This window comes from Lepidothrix coronata, unplaced genomic scaffold (assembly GCF_001604755.1).
Source record: "Lepidothrix coronata isolate B3197 unplaced genomic scaffold, Lepidothrix_coronata-1.0 Scaffold43, whole genome shotgun sequence".
In the NCBI taxonomy this organism is placed as follows: Eukaryota; Metazoa; Chordata; class Aves; order Passeriformes; family Pipridae; genus Lepidothrix; species Lepidothrix coronata.
The window spans coordinates 2,472,125-2,495,456 of record NW_016690223.1 but is presented as its reverse complement, the minus strand read 5'-3'; the positions used below and the strand labels follow the sequence as shown (position 1 = coordinate 2,495,456).

At 34.8% G+C, this 23,332-nt stretch overlaps 1 protein-coding gene across 1 annotated transcript in view; it reads right to left on the bottom strand.

The window, feature by feature from the left end:
* Positions 1-23,332, bottom strand: part of EML5 (echinoderm microtubule associated protein like 5) — a 115,672-nt gene that overhangs the window by 14,657 nt on the left and 77,683 nt on the right. Inside the window, 9 exon segments of the mRNA XM_017813864.1 lie at positions 108-222; positions 2,548-2,705; positions 4,640-4,848; positions 5,781-5,954; positions 8,806-8,826; positions 10,841-10,939; positions 11,622-11,751; positions 12,778-12,856; positions 18,330-18,338. Coding sequence (XP_017669353.1) covers positions 108-222; positions 2,548-2,705; positions 4,640-4,848; positions 5,781-5,954; positions 8,806-8,826; positions 10,841-10,939; positions 11,622-11,751; positions 12,778-12,856; positions 18,330-18,338 — 994 coding nt within the window.

Here is a 23,332-nt window from a genome sequence, read left to right as displayed (position 1 = left end):
TAATTTCAAATAGTAATTATAAAAGAAAGCAGAAGTCATTTATCTGATATTTACAGAACAACCTACAAATTATAAGCTTTATTTTACAGACAGGAGGCTTTCTTTACCTTGCCTCTACAAACAGAGCGAACACAGTCTGTCATTTGTCCTGTCTCTAGTCTGAAGGCACGACATCTTTTTAGCTCTTGATCCCATAGCTTAACTGCTCCGCCTTCCTTTGAACTGTGAAGACATCAGGAACAATCATAAGTATAATGGATGGCACAAAAAAGACAATTAATATATGAAAGAACTATGTTATTTAATGTAATATATTGCAAATGAGGCATTTTTAATTTGTTTTTACTGAACTGCTGATGTTAATATGTTGAGCCTCCTAGCTAAGCAAGACATACTGATTCCATGTTCTTACTGTACTACTTTGCAGAACAAGTTGAAAGATGGGTGCTGAATGAGCAGCCCTGAGGGAATTTGTGTAGTTATAAGAACAGTTAAGTGTGTGAACAAACTGCCATCCCAATAATAAGACAGGCAGAGATTATCAATATATAATTGAGGAAAGCAGGAAAGATATGTATTTTACTTCTGTGAAATAAATGACAAAAGATTTTTGCTTTTGTGAAAATTTCACTATTTTCACTGCTGTGAAATAAAAGACAAAGATACAGCAGAAAAAACACCCAACTAATAAGTATTAATTATGAAAACACCAAGTATTTCCCACCCACTTGCAAAAAACCTGGTATTTCAGTAAAGAACACATTCAAATAAAAAAGTTTCTGAAAAGGAGATAATGTTTACTGAATCAGTTATAAATCTGGCACTTCCAGTTGAGCTAGAACATGTCTTATGTGTCTTCACAGAGAAGAAAAATCTCCCGTAACAAACACAAAATACAATGTTCCACAATATTGGCTGCCTGTGTTACAACTTTGATTACTGAATGAACCTTGAAAAAGAATTTCAGAAAGTTTAATTAGAAATACTGAGTTTGTACTACTATTGTTAAAAGAACTCTAATGAATTATAAATTCATATTCCTTACAATAGAATATTCTTTACTTCTCACTAGCACTGTTCTGACATATGATTGGTCATCATACTCAGCAAAAGGATTTTATCAAAACAGGCGGGTGAACTGCAACTAAGAAAGCCTAGGCAGAAGCAAGCATGCAATCTTCCTAAATGAGAATCTTTTTGCCTTCTGTCAATACTTCATTTTCCCACAAGAGATGAACTGTTGATTCTTACTGGTTTTCATTACTATTTCTTTCAGCTTAAATACTAAAAATTAGGAGTCTCTGAAGCTAAGCAGTAGAGAGAACATCCTCTAAATAAATTTACAACAATATTTACAAATACTAGAAGAAAGTATTTCAAACAAAGGAATAAGTAAGATTTCACCTGTGTCTGAAAAGATAGTAAGCGGCCTGCATTCTGCAAAATGGGGCACTATCGTTTCATCAGATGGACCATATTACAGCTGAAGCATTTTTTCTTTTATCATTAGCAAGGCACTAAAAAGAATTAAAATGCTTGAGGAGATAATTTGTTTACAGTCGCAGAAAAAAATGATCTTGTTGCACCGTAGATTTGAGAGAAGACAGCTTGCCTCTGCCATCATAACTAAGCATGTCTTTCCTTTGAAAGAAGTTGTTCATCATGCTATAAAATTTATCACTCATTTATTTAATCAGAATTGTGTAAATTACTGGAGTTAACAACCTCAGTACCTCTTCAGAAAAAAAAGTAACCTTCAAGGACTAGTTAACTTCTTAGTGCTTAAATTAAATGGGGGTTGGAGTTAGAGAATATTTAAGGTCCCTTTCAATTCTAACCATTTGATGGTTCTAAATTTCAAACTAAATGTTTTGCCTTCTCTCATAAATAATCCTCTGATAAATACTGCTGAACCATTTAGTAATATAAGGTGATTTCAAGGCTGCTTTTGCTTATAATAGTTCAGTCTTTTTCAGCTTAAGGAAGTAGAACTGTATTATCTCTTTGATAATTGTGTATTTGTACTAGGAAAAACATCACCTGACTGATGTAATGCAGTATAATTGACAATGCAATATTACTAATAATCCATTCACATAATTTATTTTACACTTGTCTATTATTTTTAAACAAAATAGTGTAAAGGCAGCATAAAGGCCTGAAGAAGCTTCACATATGCTTCAGAAAAATGACTGTTATCTAGCAGTTAAAATGATGAAGAACTTCTTGTACAGCATTTAGATTCTGATTCATGCCCCTTGGCTTTAGGTAATTAAGCATGGCACCCTTGTCAGGGGCTGGAGTTTTACAGGATCCTAGCAACCCTAAGCTTTCTCTTATAATCAATGGGAAAAAATAGGTAGTTGGAGCTCATGTGGGGTTACCTGCACTTTGGCTACTCTTTTTCCTAATACCTGGTCAGGGATCCGAAAGGGACTACTCTTCTAGCTCTGATGTCTCAGCTGCCTACTGTTAGATGGGATGAATCCAAACCATTTTCAAAGAGTACATGTGCATGCAGAAAAAAAAAGAGGAAGGAAGACTCACGGCCTTTCTTTGCCTCCTGTAACAATCAAACCATCTCTTAATGTGGTGTACATTGTGAAAACAGGTCCGTTGTGAGCTTTGGCCACAATTCGTATCAACACATGATCTTTCCAAACACAAACATCTCCACTGATAGTACCTGTAAATGTCAAGTTATTCTGAAAAGGGGAAAAATAAACTCATCATCTGATTCTGAGTAAGGCAGGAAGAAAAACATTCAGAAATAAAGATCATCACCATTTCCATTAAGGCTAAATTGCTTTTATTTGCTGCTGTAGAAGAGGAAACTGTAGAAGGAGCAATAAGAATCACAAAACAGTGAGGTACTACATTCCTTCTTGAAGTCTGAAGCATGCTTTCTTGTAGCTAACAGGTTCAGCACTGCAAGAAGAAATGCAATGACTTAGAGCTTCAGCCGTGTGGTTATCTGTACTTTCAGCCTATCAAGTGTGCAACGTATAGTAAAACAGTAGAAAATCACAGTAAGTATTGACATTTCACACAAACAGGCAATTTTCATCCTCTTGCTATGTACATTACGCTTGCAGTAATTTTTGTGGTTAGGTGAATATACTCACTGGATTACAGTATCCATTAGTTTTAGAAGAAGAGTTTAACTTAAAACTAAAATCTGCCTGTTCTTCTTTACTTCTGCTTCCTGTTCTTGAAAGGTAACAAAAATAATTTGAATTGCAATTTATTAGGATACACTTAAAACCAAGAGGAACCCGTTATTGAGCAAAACTGTTTTAGTAACTTATATGAACAATCCTCAAATTCAGCATCATATGTAGTGTTACAGAGTATCATTATGCATGTACAGATGTGGCATGAACACTTTCCTTAACTGAAGTGGGTTGATGTTCTACATCCTTTTTTTAAAGGAGAGTGTGTGTGTGTGTGTATCTAATAAAGTAAAAGAGGATTGGAAATGAACTTGAGAGCAGATACTCTGTCCTCACAGCATATCTTTTAGGCCATTTCCAGCTTCTGTTTAGGGACATGTGAACTAGCTCCTTCTGAGACCCAACCAAGAGCACTCCCAGAACTGCTCCCTACATGAAATACAGAGAACACACTGGATTTGGCTTTATTCAGTTTGCACAGCATTTCACAAAACCCCTGCAAATTCTGCATCCTCAAACGACGTCATACCAAACCCCAGGCCATTTAGCATACAGCCTGATTCTCACCCTAAGAATCTGCCTCTCTATAAGAAAGTTTACAGAGGTTTTCCAAACCCTTTACAGCCCGAGCTGTGCATCAGTAACAGTTATTATTTGAAAAATATCTTGTTTCTTTGTAAGACTCTCTTTTAAATCAGACAGACACCCCTCTGGAAAAGAGACAGCATTATGAAAAAATGAAACCACAGGCCAGTTACAGTTTCAAAAAGCACAACTGATGGCGTAAATTCAGTCTGGACCAAACAGGCAGATCACCAGACAGGACAGTAATGCACACAAGGAATGTGAAGTACCACTTCCCAAAAGAAATCTGTGGCTTTCTACCCAGCTGAAGAGATGAGTGCTGCTCATACAGAGCAACTCCTGAAACAGCAGTGCCATGGAACTTAAGCAACAAGGCCTGCACATGTCAAGAACAGCCCAAAGCAAAACAAAACCCTACTGTGGTTGTCTAACAGTGTCTAACAGTCACAGACGTTAACGAATGCCCCAGGGCAACGCAGCTCTCTGATCACCCATGAGCAGCAACACATACAGATTATAATAGAATCACCTCTGGCTGGGCATAAAATTAGCCTCATTTCTACTGTTTGGTTCCTGCAGTCTAAACTCAGTTTTGTTTTACCTGGATTAAATACCAAGCAGTGTATTACCAGTCCAAAGCACCTATATTTGTTTCTCTTGAAAAAATACAAATCCATAATCTTCTTTTCTTTTCTGTTCTAAAGAAAGCTGGTATTAGTCCTAATTAGCAGGCAAGTATTAAGAAATGCTAAAATGAGTTTAATAAAACAACTGACATACTCATTAGCAGGTTAGAAAAGTCTCACTAAACCGAATAAAGGCAGAAGGATAAAAACATTTTTGTTTGTATGCATTTTCAAGTAGTTTGTTGAAGTACATACCGCTCCAAAAGCTACAGATAGCATCGTCTGCATGCGGGCATCTTCTATGGAGCTCAGCAGCCCTTTTTTACTGAGAAGAGCTCTTCCAGCCAGTGTCCAGAACCTCACATGTTTTACTCCCACAGAAACAAACTGGGTATCTGAATCTGGTCTGAATTCTGCTACAAATATACGCTGGTTATGTCCAGCTCGGCTGGCAATTTTGGCACCTGACAGAAAGAAAATGAACATTTTGAACTAGCTGAGAAAAATACACATTTCCAATTAAAAAATGTTAAAATCATTTTAACCCATATGAAGATTCCTCAATCAGGATCCTTAGCTGCCATTTTAAATCTGTATCAACTCTTAAGAATGAGCACAGGCATGTTCTGACTGAAAAGGCAGTGAATGCTTCATCTTACCTAAGATTGTATAAACATACACCTGACATTGTGTCCATCTCTAAAGCATCATTAGATGTCACTAGACAAGCTGTGAAAGATCATTTTCTATTAACTTGATAGCTGATCTTTAAACTTCTGAGAGTTACTAGTCGATCAACAGAAATCCTTAAAGAGAGAAGTAAACCCCTAAGACCAGAGAATCAAATTCATAATCTGGGCATGGCTTTGTCAGACAGAAAGAAGATGAGAAAGCAGCTCACCAAATCGCTTTAGCCTGAATCCTGAACACAGATCAAAGCCGATTTGAAAACATGTAGTATAGTTTAAGACACTTAAGACACTTAAGATGCATAGAGGAGCTGCACTGGCACCACATTTCTGCAATTTGCAATTTTGGGGAATAATTTTATAACAACCTAGTCAGTAATCAGACTTTGGAGAAGAATAAGAACAGAGAAGAGTGAAATAATAATGATAATAAAAAATAATGAAAACCACATTTTTCTTTAATTATTTGGGCTGGAAATCAGTGAACTATCTTGATCTTTACACAGTAATTTCAAAGGATATACATTTAGCAGTTACTAGAATAGGTAAATACATTTATTTAGCTCTTGTTGAACAGAGCATAGTGCACAGCATTTATTGTAATAATTTTTGATCTTCTGATATTTTAATGTTACAATTACTCTTGACTCAAGCCAACATATCTCTGAAACTATAAACACATTCCACAAAAACAATCGCTTTCCTACCTTCCTGCCACTTCCAAATGGTAATGGTATGCTCAGGATCCAGCCCCACGGACAGTAGCAGTTTGCCAGTGGCACTGAAACTGACTGAGCAAACGCCCTTTGAATGGTAGCACCGCAGCACTGACAGTGTCTGTTTGTTCATTGCGTCCCACACATGGATAGAAGGAGCAGTAGCTACACAAATACAAATACATATCATTGGGATACATTTCGGAAATGTCTTATAACTTGCTTATAAGTTAAACAGTGAATATTTTTTAGTAAGACAAATACGATTGTTGTGATCAGGCAAGGAAAAAAGAGAAAGAAAAGAAAGGAGATTCTGGCCTCCTTTGGAAACCAATTTACGGTAAACAGGATCACTAGATAGAACAAACAAGTTGGCCTCATTATATTACCAGAGATGAAAACTTTGCTTAACCTGTTATGGGACTTGTGAAGCACAGAAGCCCTGACAGCCAGCTGTCTTCTGTTTTTCTTCTAGTAAAACTTAGATCAGCATGCTAACTCAAAAAACTTCATAAATATCAAGCAACTTATCAAGAATGTAATTTCTATGTGGGTCTTTTGGACAACTGATAGCTACAGAGAAATTAGTGCAAGGTCAAAATCTTCTTTCCACAAAATGGCCATCTGTCTGAAATGCATGCCCTCAAAGGAGAGTGTCAGCTGAATCATCATCCTGCTTACTGATGTACAAGAATTAGGGTATTTAGTTTGCACTGTTTGGACTGCAAGCTCTTTGCAGTAAAAACTGTCTTTCCATGCTATTAATGTATGTGACTATTTCTACCATAATGACAGCTAGTTTTTTCCCAAATGTAATGCCTTCTCAAAAGACCTTGCAATCCACACATAATTTGAAAACTCTGAACAGTATCTAGGGCATTTCCAGGACAGAAAGATTATCAAAATTCTTTACTTCTGATCTCTAGTAAATTTGACTGCAGAGTCTGGAGGTCATAGGTTCCTGTCATAAACACAGATTCACATAAACTATGTTCTATTTCAGCTTCAACCTTTGTTTTTTTAATCAGCTAAATGTAGGCCCTGGAAGAGTGATGCGAAACAGTAAGCACAGGGACCTAGGCAAAATTTTAGCCCCATGAAACTCAGTTCTTGAACATAATCCCATACCTCTTCCAAACCAGTCTTTAGAAAAATCTTCCTAATTTCTTTTCTTTCTCATTGAAATTTCCCCTCATGGCAGCAATATGGTTTTACCTTTACCTCTTGAAAGGTACTACAGCACAGTATGGACATGCCATTAAAACAGAAAGGGCAGGGGTTGACAACAACTGGCATGTCCCAAAATTTTCAGCAAACTCCTTGCTGTCCTTAAGGGAAGCTGAGGGAAGAGAAAGCTTTATTATGGCTCTGAATGGTTTTTTTCTCTTCAGCACTCCCCTTGGTAATCTCTGTATTGTCCTTGACCTCTGCACATACCCTATAACCTTGGCCAAAATTTTCCTTTTGGGTGGCAGACAGAAAATTTCACCTAGATTTCCTGAATAAGAACTGGCAAAATCTTTCAGAGCAAGATTTGCAGGAGAGAGGACATGGACTCTGGGGTCCTCCTACTTGATGGACATCTTCTGAATGTCTCTGTCCTGACACTGCATCCTGCTTTGGAGTACTCAACACTCTCATAGGAGAGATTTTCTAAGATGTCAGCTACTTCCGGGAGCAGTTAGATAAAGTTACCATGGGCTGGAAGGACAAAAAATATCTTCAGTAAGTTGGAGCAAATCTACACCAAGTTATTAGGCTGGAATGGCAAATTGAGTTTCCTATTACAAATATTACTGCTTCAAGAACCCCTGCATCACTATAGACAACCGAAAATTGGAACTAGAAAAGCAAAAGTTTTTGGTAAGAAAGTTGCCAAATAGCCATGGATAAATTTTAAGTGAAACTATTCAACTTTTAAATGAAGGCAGGCAGCAGCTTGGATTCCAGACTAATGGTTCCACAAAGAAGAAAAAAGTAAGAGTGCTTGTTTCAAGCAATGACAAAAGAATTTAGTTATATATACAAGCTCAAACTGAAGTTGCAGTAGAAAGAAGGCAAGTGAAAGAGGGAAAGTGTCCAGGCACCATATGCAGGACTAAAGATGTTCTTTCATATAAATAGCCATATAATCACTGATTTTTTTTATACAGTTTAAAAGTGTGGGAAAAGGTACCTATATTCTTCCTCCCATCCTTAGAGCAAGCACAATTTGGCATATTTAAAAGAAGTCAACACACATTAAAGATGTCATTGTACATATGTTCTTCACAGAACAAGCTTTAGGTCCACATGAAGATTATTATAGTTTCTAGCACACGTGAACACACATTTATGCATCTCTGAAGATTCTTCACAAGACGATTATGGTTGCTCAACAATGAACCCATTCACACACGATGGTGATGAATTTTTAAGATTGCAGTTGAAAAAACAACATCTTAATAAAAAATAGCTCAGTCAAGACTGTCAAACTGTCAAAGACCCAAAATGATACAGGAAAAAATTAAGCTGGCATCATAACAACATTTTGGATCAGTGGTAGTAACTGCATGACAATTGTACACAAATGTGAAAGGTGATTGGTTTTTTCACTCAGTCACCTAGGCCTCCTCAATGGAATTTACTTTAAAAATGCATATTAAAATTATACTCAATTGAATGCCTAAAGCAAACATTAATTGTCAGCCCCAACATGTCTGCAAAATCTGCAAGCATACACAGGAATGCTACAGTAGCAGTATGTATTAGAACTCACTAATCACTAAGCAGCAAGAAAGGAATATGCAACTACAAAAGTAGTTTTTAAGTGTGTTCTAACATTTTTTATTGTTTCTATATTTACAGTTTGCTGAGTTGTTGTGGTTAATATTCAGTGCTGACAGTAATATGACTGATACAGGGTTTTAATAAACTAAAAATGAATTCACATCACTTATGATTCTATAAAACTGCAGATGGGTACTACTAGATAGGCTAACTAGACCTGAAGATGTTAAAATTTTATTTCCCTTACCTGACATATCTGCTGAGTCTCCTGTAATGGAAAAGCAGCAGAAAGATAATTAGATCAGAAATAAGGTAAGTGCTAAAGAAAATATACACCACATTTCGTGTAATTTCTTAACACACACCTTGATGTTATCTCTTTGCATTGCAGCAGCACCAATACTGCTTTCAGTGTTAAAGATGAATAATTACTGATAAAAGGAAGCCACATCAGAAACAAATGATAGAATGAATATATTTTGATTTCCATTTTGAGTTACAACACAAAAATCTACTTTTTGTGTATGTTAGGTCTCTGTCAAAGTAAACGAAAAAGGTTTTTTACATGGTATTGATATTTTAACAAATTAATTGGAAAAAAAATGCTGATTGCTTTTCTGCTAAGAAGTAGAGTTTGGGTCTGACCTTGAGAAATTGCAAATACACCCAATAATCTACAGAGCATTAAGAAATCAGGATTTTAAAGGTTCAGGTACTGTGAAGTATTACCAAGACTCTGCCTAGCATTACAGTTTAAAAATACTTGAGATAATGTTTCAGTAAATCTTTTGAAGATTGCTATGCTTGTGCCAATCGTATCAGTAGGAAAAGTGGCAGCAGTTAAGCATGTTCTTTAAGGAGTATGTACTCCTTAATATTGCTAAGTGTTGTTTGAAGATATTTTGCTTCCTGCTCATTTTTCTGATTTAATTCCCTTCTTAAAACTATATATTTTGTAGTCTAATTTTTAAGTGTCATCTCCCCCTGATTTGTATGCCTTAATCCATATTACAAAACAATTAAAATTGTTCTACTGCTAGTTGATGTAGCAATGATTATGAAATCAAAAAAAGGCATTATATCCTGTGTTTTTCTTGGGTAAGATGAACACTGAATAAAAAGAAATTTCATATTCTTCTGGTACGGAACAGCAAGCAGAGCCAGATTAAGAAATATGCTGAAAAATCAAATTCCTAAGGACAATAAAAGGCCTGGAATTCCTGCAAATGTTCTTTGCAATCAAACCATAGGCAAAAATCTGCTGATAATTTTTTCCATTAAAATGATGTCTATTAACAACTTGTTTAAAATTATGTAAGGCAAGAAACTCACCAAGACATGATGCTATTTTAGCTAAGCAGTTACTATTATCAATGAGTCAATTTTAATGAGACATGCATCTAAAAATCCAAAAGACACAGGAAAGCAGGTAATAAACTGTGAAAAACTGACTGTATTTAGATGAAACATCTAAAATACACCTACATAAAAAATAAGCTATTTTGACTAAGATGCAATAAGGGGGTTTTCTGTATTCTATGCACTGAAGAAAACAATGTGGGTTTGAATCTGCTGACAAACAACTGCAACCAGATTGTAGGACTACAAAGCTCCCTATTCTGCAAAATTTAGAAACAGCAGTTTCTATCAGCTATGCAGATGCACAATGCGGTTTTCGCTTTTTCTTTTCTTTTTTTTTAACCTGGTTAGTTCATAGATCAGTTTTAATGGCACTATTAAACATATATACATTTTCCCTCTACGTTTAAATTTATCTGTAGGGAAACACCATTAGGGTTTTGGTTCTGCCAGGAATATTAAAAATATGTGGTATTAAACCACCAAATACGTATTATAAATCTGTTTGATAAGATAAAACCTACATAGTGTGACGTAATTGAAGAATTCTGGCTTTAATCCATATAGAAATAAAGTTTAGCTTGATTCAGCTTCCTTGGACGGGCTATGACACCTTGGAAGGCCTAACACAAGCTGACCATTCAATAAAAACAGACTAATTTCATGGGGCTTAAGATTTTAGAAAAAATAGTTTTGATAATACTCCAGACAAAAGATAAATTTAATCTTCTTTCATTCCTCAATATTTTTTGTCAGCTTTATTAAATTACATTCAAAAAAAACATGTAAAGAGGACAGGTAACTGAGTAACACTCATACAAACGGAGATAGCATAATCAAATATTTTTGTGATTTATCATGAACTTACAAAGCCCTAATTGCATGCTCTTATGTTCATTCTTTTTACAAAAATACAAACATACCTACTTGGCCAGTTGCCACTATGTTGGTAAACTTGGGGTGCTGATTAACAGTGAGGCACAAAATATCGTCATTGTGTTCCTGGTAAAAAGACTGAGAGCCTAAAAAAAAAAAAAAAAAAAAGAGGTCAACTTTAATTAAAACACTTTCTCACACATAGACACGGTCACTATTTGAAAATTTTATAATATTTCTTAGAAAAGAGGATTATGGTGATGTTGCATTCTGGAGCTTAAAACCAGAGAACAGAAACTCCTAATTTTTTATCTCTACTTTAACACACAGCACTCAATAATTCCAAACTACTCCTTCAAGTTTTCTACATCAAGTTGCTCAAATATCACAGAAACAAAAGGCATTTTGTTACTCAAAAAAGGACTAAGTTATCTAAACTAAATTGGTTATTGGGAATGAACGTATGTGATACAGCTGACTGAAAAGTAAAGCAAATAAAAATACTATTAACTTATTTTAGAAAAAAAAAATTAAACTACAGGGACCCTGTTGTTAAGCTCTTTTAGTTTCTGTAATCATTTTAACATGCAAATTTCAAAAAACTAATATCAAAATAATAAAATCTTTACTTCCTTCAAAGTTTAGTCACCAGGAACATTTCAATATATTTAATTTGCTTATGCAGATATTATGAATCATCTCTACAGACTGAATTTTTCAGCAACAAATAATAGTTCTTCCACATAGTTATTTAAAGTATATTAGTTACTTCATAAATTGTAACTTCATGTATGTGAAGAAATATTTTCCCTCAGAATTTTCTCCTACCTGTTGCCACATTGTACAAGATGCCAATAGATGCAGTATGATATATTACATCAGCACCATCATTCAAATAGTGCACATTGTTTCTGCAGTCCTTGCCTCGATACCCAAACACCAGCTCCAAAATTAGGTCCTAAAAAAGATATCCACATCTATTAGATACTCAAAACCTTAAAGCAATTATGAACCTAACAATCTTTTGTAAGATTTAATTTTTAATTATGTCCTTATGTAGTAAATGAAAAGGAGTTTAACGATGTCTCAAACCAACAGAAATTGAGATTGTGCCTTCCCTGTCAGTTTACATTGCTGCTCATTCCTGTCATACACAGTCATCTCACCCTTTCATATCTGTCTGGTGGATGCTGCAGACTATTTATGTGTGTATATGCACACATATGTATATATACACAGAAAGAGATACTCATACACATGCACATAAATAAACAAATAGCAGTGAAGAGCATAACTCTTTTAATGCGGAAGACACTAAGAAACAAGGAATGAAAAACACTGATCCACAATGTAATTCCAGCTGGCAACTGAGAAAGTTGAATTACAGCCTAAAACTTCTAGAACACTGATGTCAAAAGGCTGCTTATTATGCTACACCAAACATTTTATAACATTGACAATATTTGAGTTGGTATAAAGAACGGCATTTTCCAAGGTTAGATGAAATTTCCACTTCGGAGTAATCAAAAGTGAGTATATTTATTTGCAATTGCCATGTAATGAAAAAACAGGTTCCCAAGCTAAAGGCATCATTAATAGAATTTTTAGAATTATTTTTAAAACTTTTATCAATGATGAATTTTAAATGAAGTTTTAGAGTAAATTTAAAAAAGTTTGGAATAAAAAATGTTTAGTTTTATTAGTGATAATACACCTTTTAACAATCCAGTCATCTACACAGGACATATTGATTTCTACAGACATTTCAAAGATTTTATGATTACTAAGAATTAAGTTGCACTCCATTTAATTTGCAAGAAAAAGAAATACAGGCTCTCCCACTTTTTCTGCTATTTACCCACTAGTTACTATTCCCATCTTTGATGTATTTAACATAAAACAATCATTTAATGTATCCACAGACACATGTTCCGGCAAACAAAATCCTAAAAGGAGAAGAAGAGGAGATCAGTGCTTTTCTTACCTCTATAGGTCTCTTTTTTTTCCCCACGTTATTTGTCTGAAGTTTCTCCGGCTGTGGCAATGCCCTACTAACTGGTGGTCTGAAATAAAGAACTGTGAATAAGAGAAGGCTGTCCGTCACCCATTCCATACTAACACAGTACCTTCCAACCTGCTAATGCATAGGGAAAACTTATACCCTATCCTACTTAACTCATATTTGTATTTATCTTTAAAAGGAATACCTCTGTCAAAGGAGAAAAACAAAACCCAAAATCCTTTAACATGCCAGGTTCTCTAACAATTCTTCAACAGTCCATGGGGTTAATGCAAAGGCTTGTTTTAAAATGATTGACCACTTATAAAATATTCTTAGCTTTTTCAAGCTATGTTCTTAAGGTACTTCCATCTTCTCTATAGTAATTTTTACTGAATAAAGTAAAAATGATTAATTACCTGATTAATCTAAATACTTGGGATACTCATTCCTGTTCCCACATGCCTTCAGTACACCCTAACTTTTCCTATTTTTGTAATAATTTGCAAAAAACTCCAGGTGCACCTGCCCATTCACTCTTATATCAGCAGATATGAGATATCGATCAATGCTTACTTGGCAGTAAACCATGACCATGCAAATGCAGGAGTTAGAGCCATAATTTATGTTCCACTGTTCTGAATAGTCCAGATTTAATCAGGAAATCTCAGCTGGTTATATTTAACAAGTATCTGCAACATATCTTTCACATTATGTTCAACTGTTCATATACAAAGAAACATACAAACAAATGAGCTTTATTTATTAAAATTATGGAACTATTCCTAGTAATTTGCAGGAGCATTGGTTATTGATTCTGTAGATACAGCATTTGTGGCAGTGATAAGAAACCTGTAAGCTTGACTGTTAAGAGGAACAATTAATTTAAAAATAAATTCTATGTATAGATTCAATGACATCCAGATGATTTAATCCAGTAGGCAGTGTTTAACAAACTAACATCATACATAAAGCAACAGGTTAGCTCGTTTTTCATATTCCTTCCTAGTACAAAGCATTTTTAATTTCACCTCTGCTCCTGCTCTTGAGTGATGAATTTGATTCAAAATAATGACTGTGTTTTCTAAGAACAATAAAATATGATTTGTTTTTACACTGTATATTTTTAACTACAGTTATTCAAATAAAATAACATTTTCTTAGCTTTATTTCTTCATCCTGTCTAATTTCAGTATCTTTATAGATTGATGTCGTATCATGTAACAAAATATTTGTACACATTATAATGCAAATTATACTGCAACTACAAACTGTGTTCTGAGATGTTCCAGTTACTTCCTCTACTCTTAGAAACCTGTAAAGTACTTATGGGAAAAAAATGACAAAAGAAAAATAGATGATGAAAAATTTCTCTCTGGTAAAGAAGTCTGTCATATACCTGGATCACTCCAATTCAGCATCATACATCTAGATTTTATGAAATGTGAAACCTTTACAATAGAAAATCAAGTCCAGATATACCAAGAAATATTGCTACTTTACACTGCATAGTTAGTTAACACTCTGAGTCTTTTCACAGGGAGGGAATATGGGCTGCATTAAATTCTTATCAGAGCAAAGTATGAAATAATAATTTAAAGGTAAAAAGAAAATTCAAGGCGTGAAAGAAGATGAAAGATCATATTTCCTATTTCTTCATAAATAAGTGCAAGTTAGAACAGAGATCACTAACTTAAGTATGGAGAAAGACTTCTACAACTTCACGAAGAATGGTAGTCTAACACTTGGTTTTTGCTACTCCCAAAATTCTTTTTATTAAAAAACAGGCTTCTAATAAACTGGCAGTAAAGGCAAAATCTGGGGACCTTGACCATATATAGCAAGACAGGTCAGAAAAGGAGTCCAATATGGACATGCACTAAAGGTCTACTTGTTCAGAGACAAGTTAAAAGAAAGCAGCATTTAAATACAGTCTTTCAGTCCTGCTTGAAATTTGTGTGGTGGGAATGTACCCTCAGACTTCATTCTCAAAGGTCTTCAATTCTTTTTTTCCTCTCTAAGGTTTCCAAATAGAAGGGATTCACATATACCTTGCAACAGAAAAGCAAGACATTTGAATTTCTTTTTCAATTATAGTCTGGAACTAGCTCACAGACTTTCAGTATGTGAAGGTGAAAAAGTAATCTCCTAACTTTTGTAAAAGAGAAGGAAAAGCAAACCAATCACAGTCTTGGGTGTCTTCATCGTCTATACAAGCACAGTGACCAGCATAGAAACCATGGAATCTATCTCATTTCTGTCACCAATCCCAACATCCAATTTCATGACCACTCTTGAATCACAACTGTCTCTCAACCAGCTTTTATACTTGATGTGAAATTCCTAGCCTGCCAAGCTATTTTCCATGTCTTCTCTTCTGTCCTATCCCATCATTGACTCCTAGGGTCCTCTCATCTAGTTTGTCATACTACAACAATAGCACTGCTAGGTAAAATTCTCACTTTTTCATTTTAAAATATAAAGAAAATACACTTTTATTTAGAATTTTCTAAATTTCTAAAGAACTCCCCAGTGTTTACCATATTAAATATATATGGAGAGAGGTCATCTAAAAGAGGAAAACATGTTTGGCTGTGTTTGTTCCCCACTTTCACAGCAGATGAGCAATTTCAGTTACAAATACACTCATCAGGAGGCAACAGGTATCTCCCAGTGCTGTAGAAGTCTTGTCATCACTGTGTGCTACCCAAACTGAATCAAATCCAATCAAGTAAAACTACTGAAATGCATGAACAGAAATTGAAAGGCACAGATTCAGTACATGGAATGGGCTTTCTGAAAGCATTTCGGTGACACAGAGAATAAAAACCTGCCCATATTCATTCAATTAAATGAAGAGACAAAGAGAAACTCATACAGTGCAGTTCCTCTTAAAATTTGCTGGGGTGGGGCAAGGAGAAGGAGGAATAAATCAGACAGCTTCATTAAACACCTGAGGTAAATTTACATTAAGATTCCCTCTTCTCTCCTAAAAAGAATTTTTTTCCCCAATATTTTTTTTAAATGGTCACACTGATATCACAAAATATTACAAATAAAGTGTTTTTTTGATTTTTAAGTGGTTTGGGGTTTTTTGCATATGAATATAAATACTGCTTAAAAGGGAATTTTTAAGTTTTTTAGTACTAACAATCTGTGAAGTTAAATGACAAAACAATAACCAGTTCTCTGCCTATGAAATCAAAAGTCTCTGAAGAATGAGCAGGATTAACAAGTTAAATGAATTGCAAATACCCATGATTCTACATAACCTGTTATTTTATGGCTAAGAATTATAGTTATTGAAACATATCTAATACCTGATTTGTGTAAAAAGTTAATGATATAAACAGCTGGTAACCAAATTTTTTTCCTACCTACAAGTTTACTTTGAATTCTAATTAAAATTTCTGAATTCCTTTGGCACCTCCATAATTGCTGCTCGTTTATTAGGTAACTAGGATCCCACTTAAAAATGCAAGTTCACTAAAAAGCACTTATACAAAAATGTTTTCTTAAAAACCACTTAGATAATGTTGACTTTGAAACCTTTTTTTTTTAAATTAAGTAAATGCAACATGTAGCTTTCTCTTTTTAAACATGGGAATTGGGAACAATGCTGAAGTGCCAAAAACTGGAAGACTGTATACAAGTGATTCTGTTGTTCTAACCATTAGTTTTCCCAAGAATCAGCTTTCCACTGTCAGATTACCTCTTCTCTCATCCCATGTAGCAGCAATAAAATCAAACAGCAGGTATAGTACGGAGTACTGCAGAAATGTGAGACTGTCCATGCTGTTTGTTGTGCATGCTGCTTCTATTGGCATGTTGCAGAACCCAAAAAGACTTCTGGAGGAAAAGAAATCCAGTTATCAAAGACATATTAAGGAGTAAAAAGAAAATCACAGTGCCACCTTACTCAGCTGTGAAGCATCAACATGTTACTGGAACTCAACATTTCTCTGCTGCTTCATTCTAGAATATGGTACTTTTATAACACTTGCTATCTGCTAATCCCTCATGATAGAATGGGAGAAGAGGTAAAACAGTCTCACATTAAACAACTGCTTGAGAAGACTGTCTATACTCAAAGGCTGCATGGATACAAATATAGGTTGATATCAACCTTAGCCAATCACTAGAGTACATTAACATCTGTACATTACCACACAACAGAATAAAGGGAATGTACACTGGTCAATAAAACTTGGCAACTTTTACTCAGCTTTATTATCTAACAGGTCACCTAAACAATTTATTGAAGTACCTATCCATGGAAGGCTGACTCTATACTGATCCAGAGCAGTGGAACCAGAATGCAAATTACAAGCACATAAGTATTTTTTTCCCGGTTAAGTTTCAAGGTGACAACTTGTGCATTTAAAAGCAAGAATGTTGAAGAACAGAAGAATACATTTTCCAAGTGCATTTTTGAAGGTGTGAAAGCTGAAGATATTTTTCACTTGCTATTTAATGTGTAGGAAAGTGACTGATGGCATATACAACACACAGTGGTCATATGCCTGTATGCATAACTGGTTGCATGCTCAAAAACTGTGTGCAAAAGATGGGAAGGAGAGCATGAATAAGATTTTGGGGTAAATGCACATATAGATGGGTTCAGTTTGAGCATGTGGAAGGAGAGTTCCAGCCATCTATCATAAGGGAAATAAATATCTTAATATTGGTGCTTCATTTTCAAAATGAAAATAGAGTTGGTATATCTATTTTAATATTTCTTGTTATGAAACCATAACAATTGCATACAAGCATTTCTAAGTAGTGTGTGAAACAAAGAAATCCCTTTTTCACACTTTTAGACATACCTTCAGCATTACTGATACTACTACCCATGTCTTGTATGATGTTGTATTTCACTCCCTATTTTCATTATTGATACTGAGTTTCTAAAGTTATTAACAGAATAAGTATGAAGTATAGAATGAATTTTAAAAGTAAGGATGACTTCTTTCAATTTGCTCTTGGCAAGATCTTCAAAGTCACTTGTAAAAATTTATAGAGGTCTGATTTCCATTAGAAGATAATGAAATGTGGTAGTTTATAAATACTGCTTCTTGGTAATAATTACTCATAAATATTTTCAAGTGCCCTATGAGTAGTAAGTGCCAGTTTGTATCTATTAATGCAGATATAGGTAATCTAATTTAATAATATATACACCTTGACATGTCAGGTGAGTCTGTCCCATCAAGTGCAAAACAGCTATGCATTAGGGAACTGGAAAGGGAAAGAGTGCTAATCTCTATATTTTAATAAATATTATTGAAAAACACTACATGTAAAACATAGGGCAGTTTAATAGTTTATGGAGTTAATTTTATATTGGTAGGTTTAAAAAAATCTGGCCTATTTTATGAAACAACTACAATGAATACATGTAATTTATAATTTGTAATACAGCAATATTCTAAAGAGTGATAGGTGCATGGTACAGCACCCAACATGACAGATGGCTATTTAAAGAAAATGGGAGATGATAGTATATGATGGACTAGATAGCAAAATAAAAGCATTACCTGGAACCTCTTTTCAGCAGCAGATGGGAAAGAGAAAAGGATTACTTATACAAGTTTGGCTAAAAGTTAGGTGTCAGTGAATTATTCATATAAATAATTACTATTGACTTCCTGGTTTGTTTACTTTTTTTACAACAAGGGGATTACTCACTTCATAGACTGTGTAAATCTATTAATTATATAGAAAACTCCCATTCACTTAAATGGGAATTATGAACATGTGTTTGTATGAGAATAAAATTCTTAGGAATAATTCCTACTGTAAACAGAGAAAGAAATCAGAAGCACACCCAAAAACCTCTGAGGTATATCAAGTGTTTAAAGAGTTGGCAAACACAACACTTGAATTTAATGCACAAAATTAGCTGATAGAACAGACAACTCACTATTAAGAGACAGACATTCAAGTTCACTCATAAAAATACATTCAGTTATACTAAAATACAACTACCTCAGCTAGTCAAAATGTGTGGGCTATTGAGCTCTGCCGGTATATACTGTTTTTTCATGACTATTTGATCCAGCTTATGTTAACTGAAGATACTCTGCACTGGATGGGTTTCCTCAGTCAGGTATGATGCACACTCCTGTACCTCAACTAGCTGAAAATCATTATTAACCATCAGAATATATGGGCATGTATAGATTATTTCCTAATATTTGTAGTATGCACGGGCACTTTCCATTCGTTTGATTAGCGGGTACACTTCCACTGATGTGGTTAGAACAACCACGTAACTCCATTGCGGCAAGGAGGACACGAGTTAGTTTTTTTCACTTATAAGTGAAGCAAAAATAATTTAGGGAATAATTTAGGAAAAACTTACCTGAAAATTAAGAACACAATGTTAACAACTCACCAATTTACAAATTGATTTCTTCACCCATTGAAATTAATGTGTTTTACTCAATCTCTTCTAATTAGTTCTAACTTTATCCTGCAATCCAAGACTGATGCACTGTTCCCTCATATAGGAAACAGCTAAGTCTTTTCTCACAATAAAATCCAAATGTAGCTTAAACATGTTTTACAGTCAATAACATGCAATTCTTCAATGACTACAGAATTCAAATACCTTCAGATAATTTTCACAGTAAGCTCTATGCAGGGGAAATGAGAAATTCTCCAAGAACGGAGCTCAGTTTTCTCTTAGAATTTTCCTGAGTCCACTGAAACAAATTTTCATATAGTCAGAGGAAACTTTTTAGCTTTGATTTGGTAGTTTCAATTCTTTAATATCCAATTCTACCATACAGACCACATATGACACATCAAATTACTAGCTAGCAAACGTTTATGCATATGGAGATATGGCTGGATACCTAACTGGTACAAGGCAGATTTCATAAAAGGCTTTTGTTCAGTCTTCATCACTGAAATACAGAAGACTTCCATGAAGCTGTATTCAACCTATCTAGCAATATGCCTGTGTTCCAGTTACCCCTTTCTTCAATAAATGCATTCTGTTCAGATAACTTCTTAGGTTGTGTTGATAAAACTAGTCTACACAGATCGTAAATCAAATACAAATCTTCCAACCTCCATCAGTGGGCCATGCAATCATTCCTCTAGACATTTCCTTTTTAGTTGCAAAATTAATAGATTTTTCTCTTTGCATTCAAAAAAGGAGATTATTTGGTAAAACTTGATACTTTGCTAATTGGCTTTTCCATTTCCTCAAAGACATGAGTTTTAGCTCATCTTTGGGAGAAAGAAATAATTACCTCAAACTGGTAAAAGAAGACTATTCCTTTCCATGATGATGTTTCAGTCTACAGCTTTTTATACAAGAAACTAATAATAATTACATTTGTGCTTGGAAAGAATGAAATCTGAAATTTCAGGGGTTTCAGTCTCAAGGGTAATGCCATGTACTAACACACATTTCAATGGGCATAAAGGTTGGCTTCAAAAAGGCCTGTTTTCTAAACTGTTGTTTTTTAAAGAAGTTAACTTTAAATTTAAACTTTCCTGTAATCTAATTTATTCTGCAAACAGGGAAGAGAGAGAAAGAAGAAGCTGCTATCACAAAATCTCTTGCTATAACTTTTCATTTTGATTCCTCTCCCAGATCACACAAGTTGACAAAGTAAAAGCAGAAGATGATTTTTTAAAAAAGAGCTCTGGAATTCGTGCTATTTACATTGATATCACAAGTAACTAGATTAGCAAACAGAAAAATGTAATTGCATTCTGTTCATTTATCTAAAACATATGGAAAATGTTTGTTTAAAATCTCTGAATTTCTCCTTCAGTGGCAATTACAAGGGGATAATTATGAGGTTCAGATAAAGGAAATCTCATTTCAGTAGCTTCCTCCCTCTCTCACTCCTTTGGAAAAACAATTTAGTTTTATTTGCTGTCTGTATTGGGTAAAAATTCTTCACTTCTGAATCTGTAAAGGACTAGTTTGTAAATCATTTTTTGTTTCCTTCCCATTTTTACATCTGTCCATAAGTTCTTATAAACACTCAAAAAAAATCTTCAAGACAAAAAATAAGGAAATATATAAATAAAATCAGTTTTGCCACAATGCCTGGTTTGGAATTTACCTGGGAGTGGATGCAAAACATCCAAAGAATTTTTGAAAGATATAAGCCACTGGGATCTTTTCATCCAAGAGATCTCAGCACATGGACTGAGTAATGGTTTTAGCTGCCTGCAAATCTTTAAAATTTATGGTGAAAAATTACTGGAATCCTGGTTGTTTAGTTTTGAGATCTCTTGGTACAGCCATTCTTATGTAAGTGACATTATTAACAGCATTTCCCCTTTGACAGTGACAAACAGCAAACTTCAGGGAACATAAGAACAGAATAAGAATGGAGTGATATTCTCCAGAGTCATCTCCCAACCTCCAGTGATTTGCAGTTCAGGAAGTAGCTGAGCCAAAAGTGTTTTGTGTTTTCAAAATCAATCATCATGGATTTTTTTCTGAGTAATTTATCTAGCAAAAAAATAGTAGAAAAAGATCCTTACTAAAGGATCAAAATGGTTTTCAAATTTATTTTGCGTTGCTGAGTATGCATAGTGCTATTACGCAAACAAGCTAGAGACACAGTAGGCATCTTTTCACAGAAAAAAATATCACCTATAAACATTATTATTCAGAAATTATAAATAATTCAAATTACAGACCTAAGCGCTGCCTCACAGCCAGTGGCATTTTGTGTTTTCAACTGAAGTTGAAATAAGTATTCCCATTTCAGTGACATAGTATGGTAATTTCACTACTAGAGAATGGTATCTATTAGTAGAGGTGGCCTTTGACAACACTGCAAGCAAACCTTAAACCAGTTGAATCTGAATAAAATCTTGAATTCAAATCCATAAGGTCTTTTTTAAAAGTTGCCTGAAATTTAAAGCTTTAACGTATTTCTATTCAGCGTATCAACTTTTACAGCACTAGCATCTCTAGGTTTAAAAAAAATAACTCCCTCCCTTATTTTCTTTTGACTATTGAATTGCTTAAAGAAGAAAAAGTCCCAGAAAAACTTGGGAAAATCACGTTTGTCCTGACAGAAAAATAAAGGCAGTGTGACCTGGAAGTAGAAGCTGATGCAACCCACATCTCCAGTTAATGTGTTAGGCGTAAAAATGATGAAGACACAGAAATGTCCACTGCTTTTAGTAAAACTGTGTTGTTGTGAAGGTAAAAAGAAATTTTTTTTAACTTCTGCTATTTCAAAGAAAAAAGTAATTTATGAGCAAAACCATAAAGCTCAGAATAGGAAACTTTATTTGCTGAAGATCAAAAGTAATCCTTAGTTCAGATTCATGTTCTGGGAACTGCATTCAGATTTTGAATTAAGGGCCACTGGAAGAAAATAATTATGCTGCAGCAAAAGCAGAATCGCATGTTCATTCACAGAGAATTTACCTACCCACCGGACTACAGCATTTTGCAGCCTCTTCAGCCTGCTGTCCCTTTCTGACTCTAGGGATTCCTTCATTGGTTTCTGCAGCACTTTAGCAAAAAAACCACTGTTTTGACACACGTGTTGATATGTATTTGAATTTTTGATAGACTAAATGGCATAAAAGTGTCATTTCCTATGTCATCCTACTGCTTAAAAAAACCCAAGGTCAACTCAACCTTTCTCATAAATATTACAATCGAAATAATTTTAGTGAATCAATATTTGAGCAATACGTGACTCTAAATACAGGCCACGGAGTCAGACTACAGCTCCTGGCCTTGCAGATGTGCTTTTGTGAGTCAGAACTAGGAAGCATATGAGATTTCAGGTAAGGTACTTCTTCTTCTACTGTTCTATTTTTATCTCATTTAACACTCTGCATACTAAAAGTCATACTCCTTTTATATAGAAGAAACTTCATTATTAAGCTAGGGTTTATGAATTACATATCAGCTGTCAGGCACAATCTTAAGTAGTAACCACATTTTTGGTTTGCTGTTTAAAGTCTTTATACATAGCTTTGGAGCTCAATTATCTTGTAGTATTTAACTCCATCTTCTCCCATAGAGAATTAAACACTTCCTACACTCTAGTAAAAGAGGTTCAGATAGTTTCTGAATAGAAATCTCCTCCATACACGAAGTCTAAATTAGTTGAAAGACATTCTCAGAATGCACACTAGTGTCATTGTACACTAGTGTGCACCTGTGATCCTGAGATTACATGGATTCCAATAAAGTGTTACTACAAGAATCATATCTCTTCTGATGTTTGACAGTCAGCATTAACAATCTTACACATAACATGGAATGACATGGATGTACAGTGTGCACTCTGAACAGTTGTACTGTGTTTGCACAGCAGGGTTTGGGTAGCAGGAGGGGCTGCTGGGGTGACGTTATGAGAAGCTGCTAGCAACAGCAACTGGAGAAGAGCAGTGGGAACATGAGAGAGAAACAATGCTGCAAACGCCAGGTTCAGTGAAGAAAGAGGGGGAGCAGGTGTTCCAGGCCCCTGAAGCTCACTGTGAAGACCACAGTGAGGCAGGTGGTCCCCCTGCAGTCCATGGAGATCCACAGTGG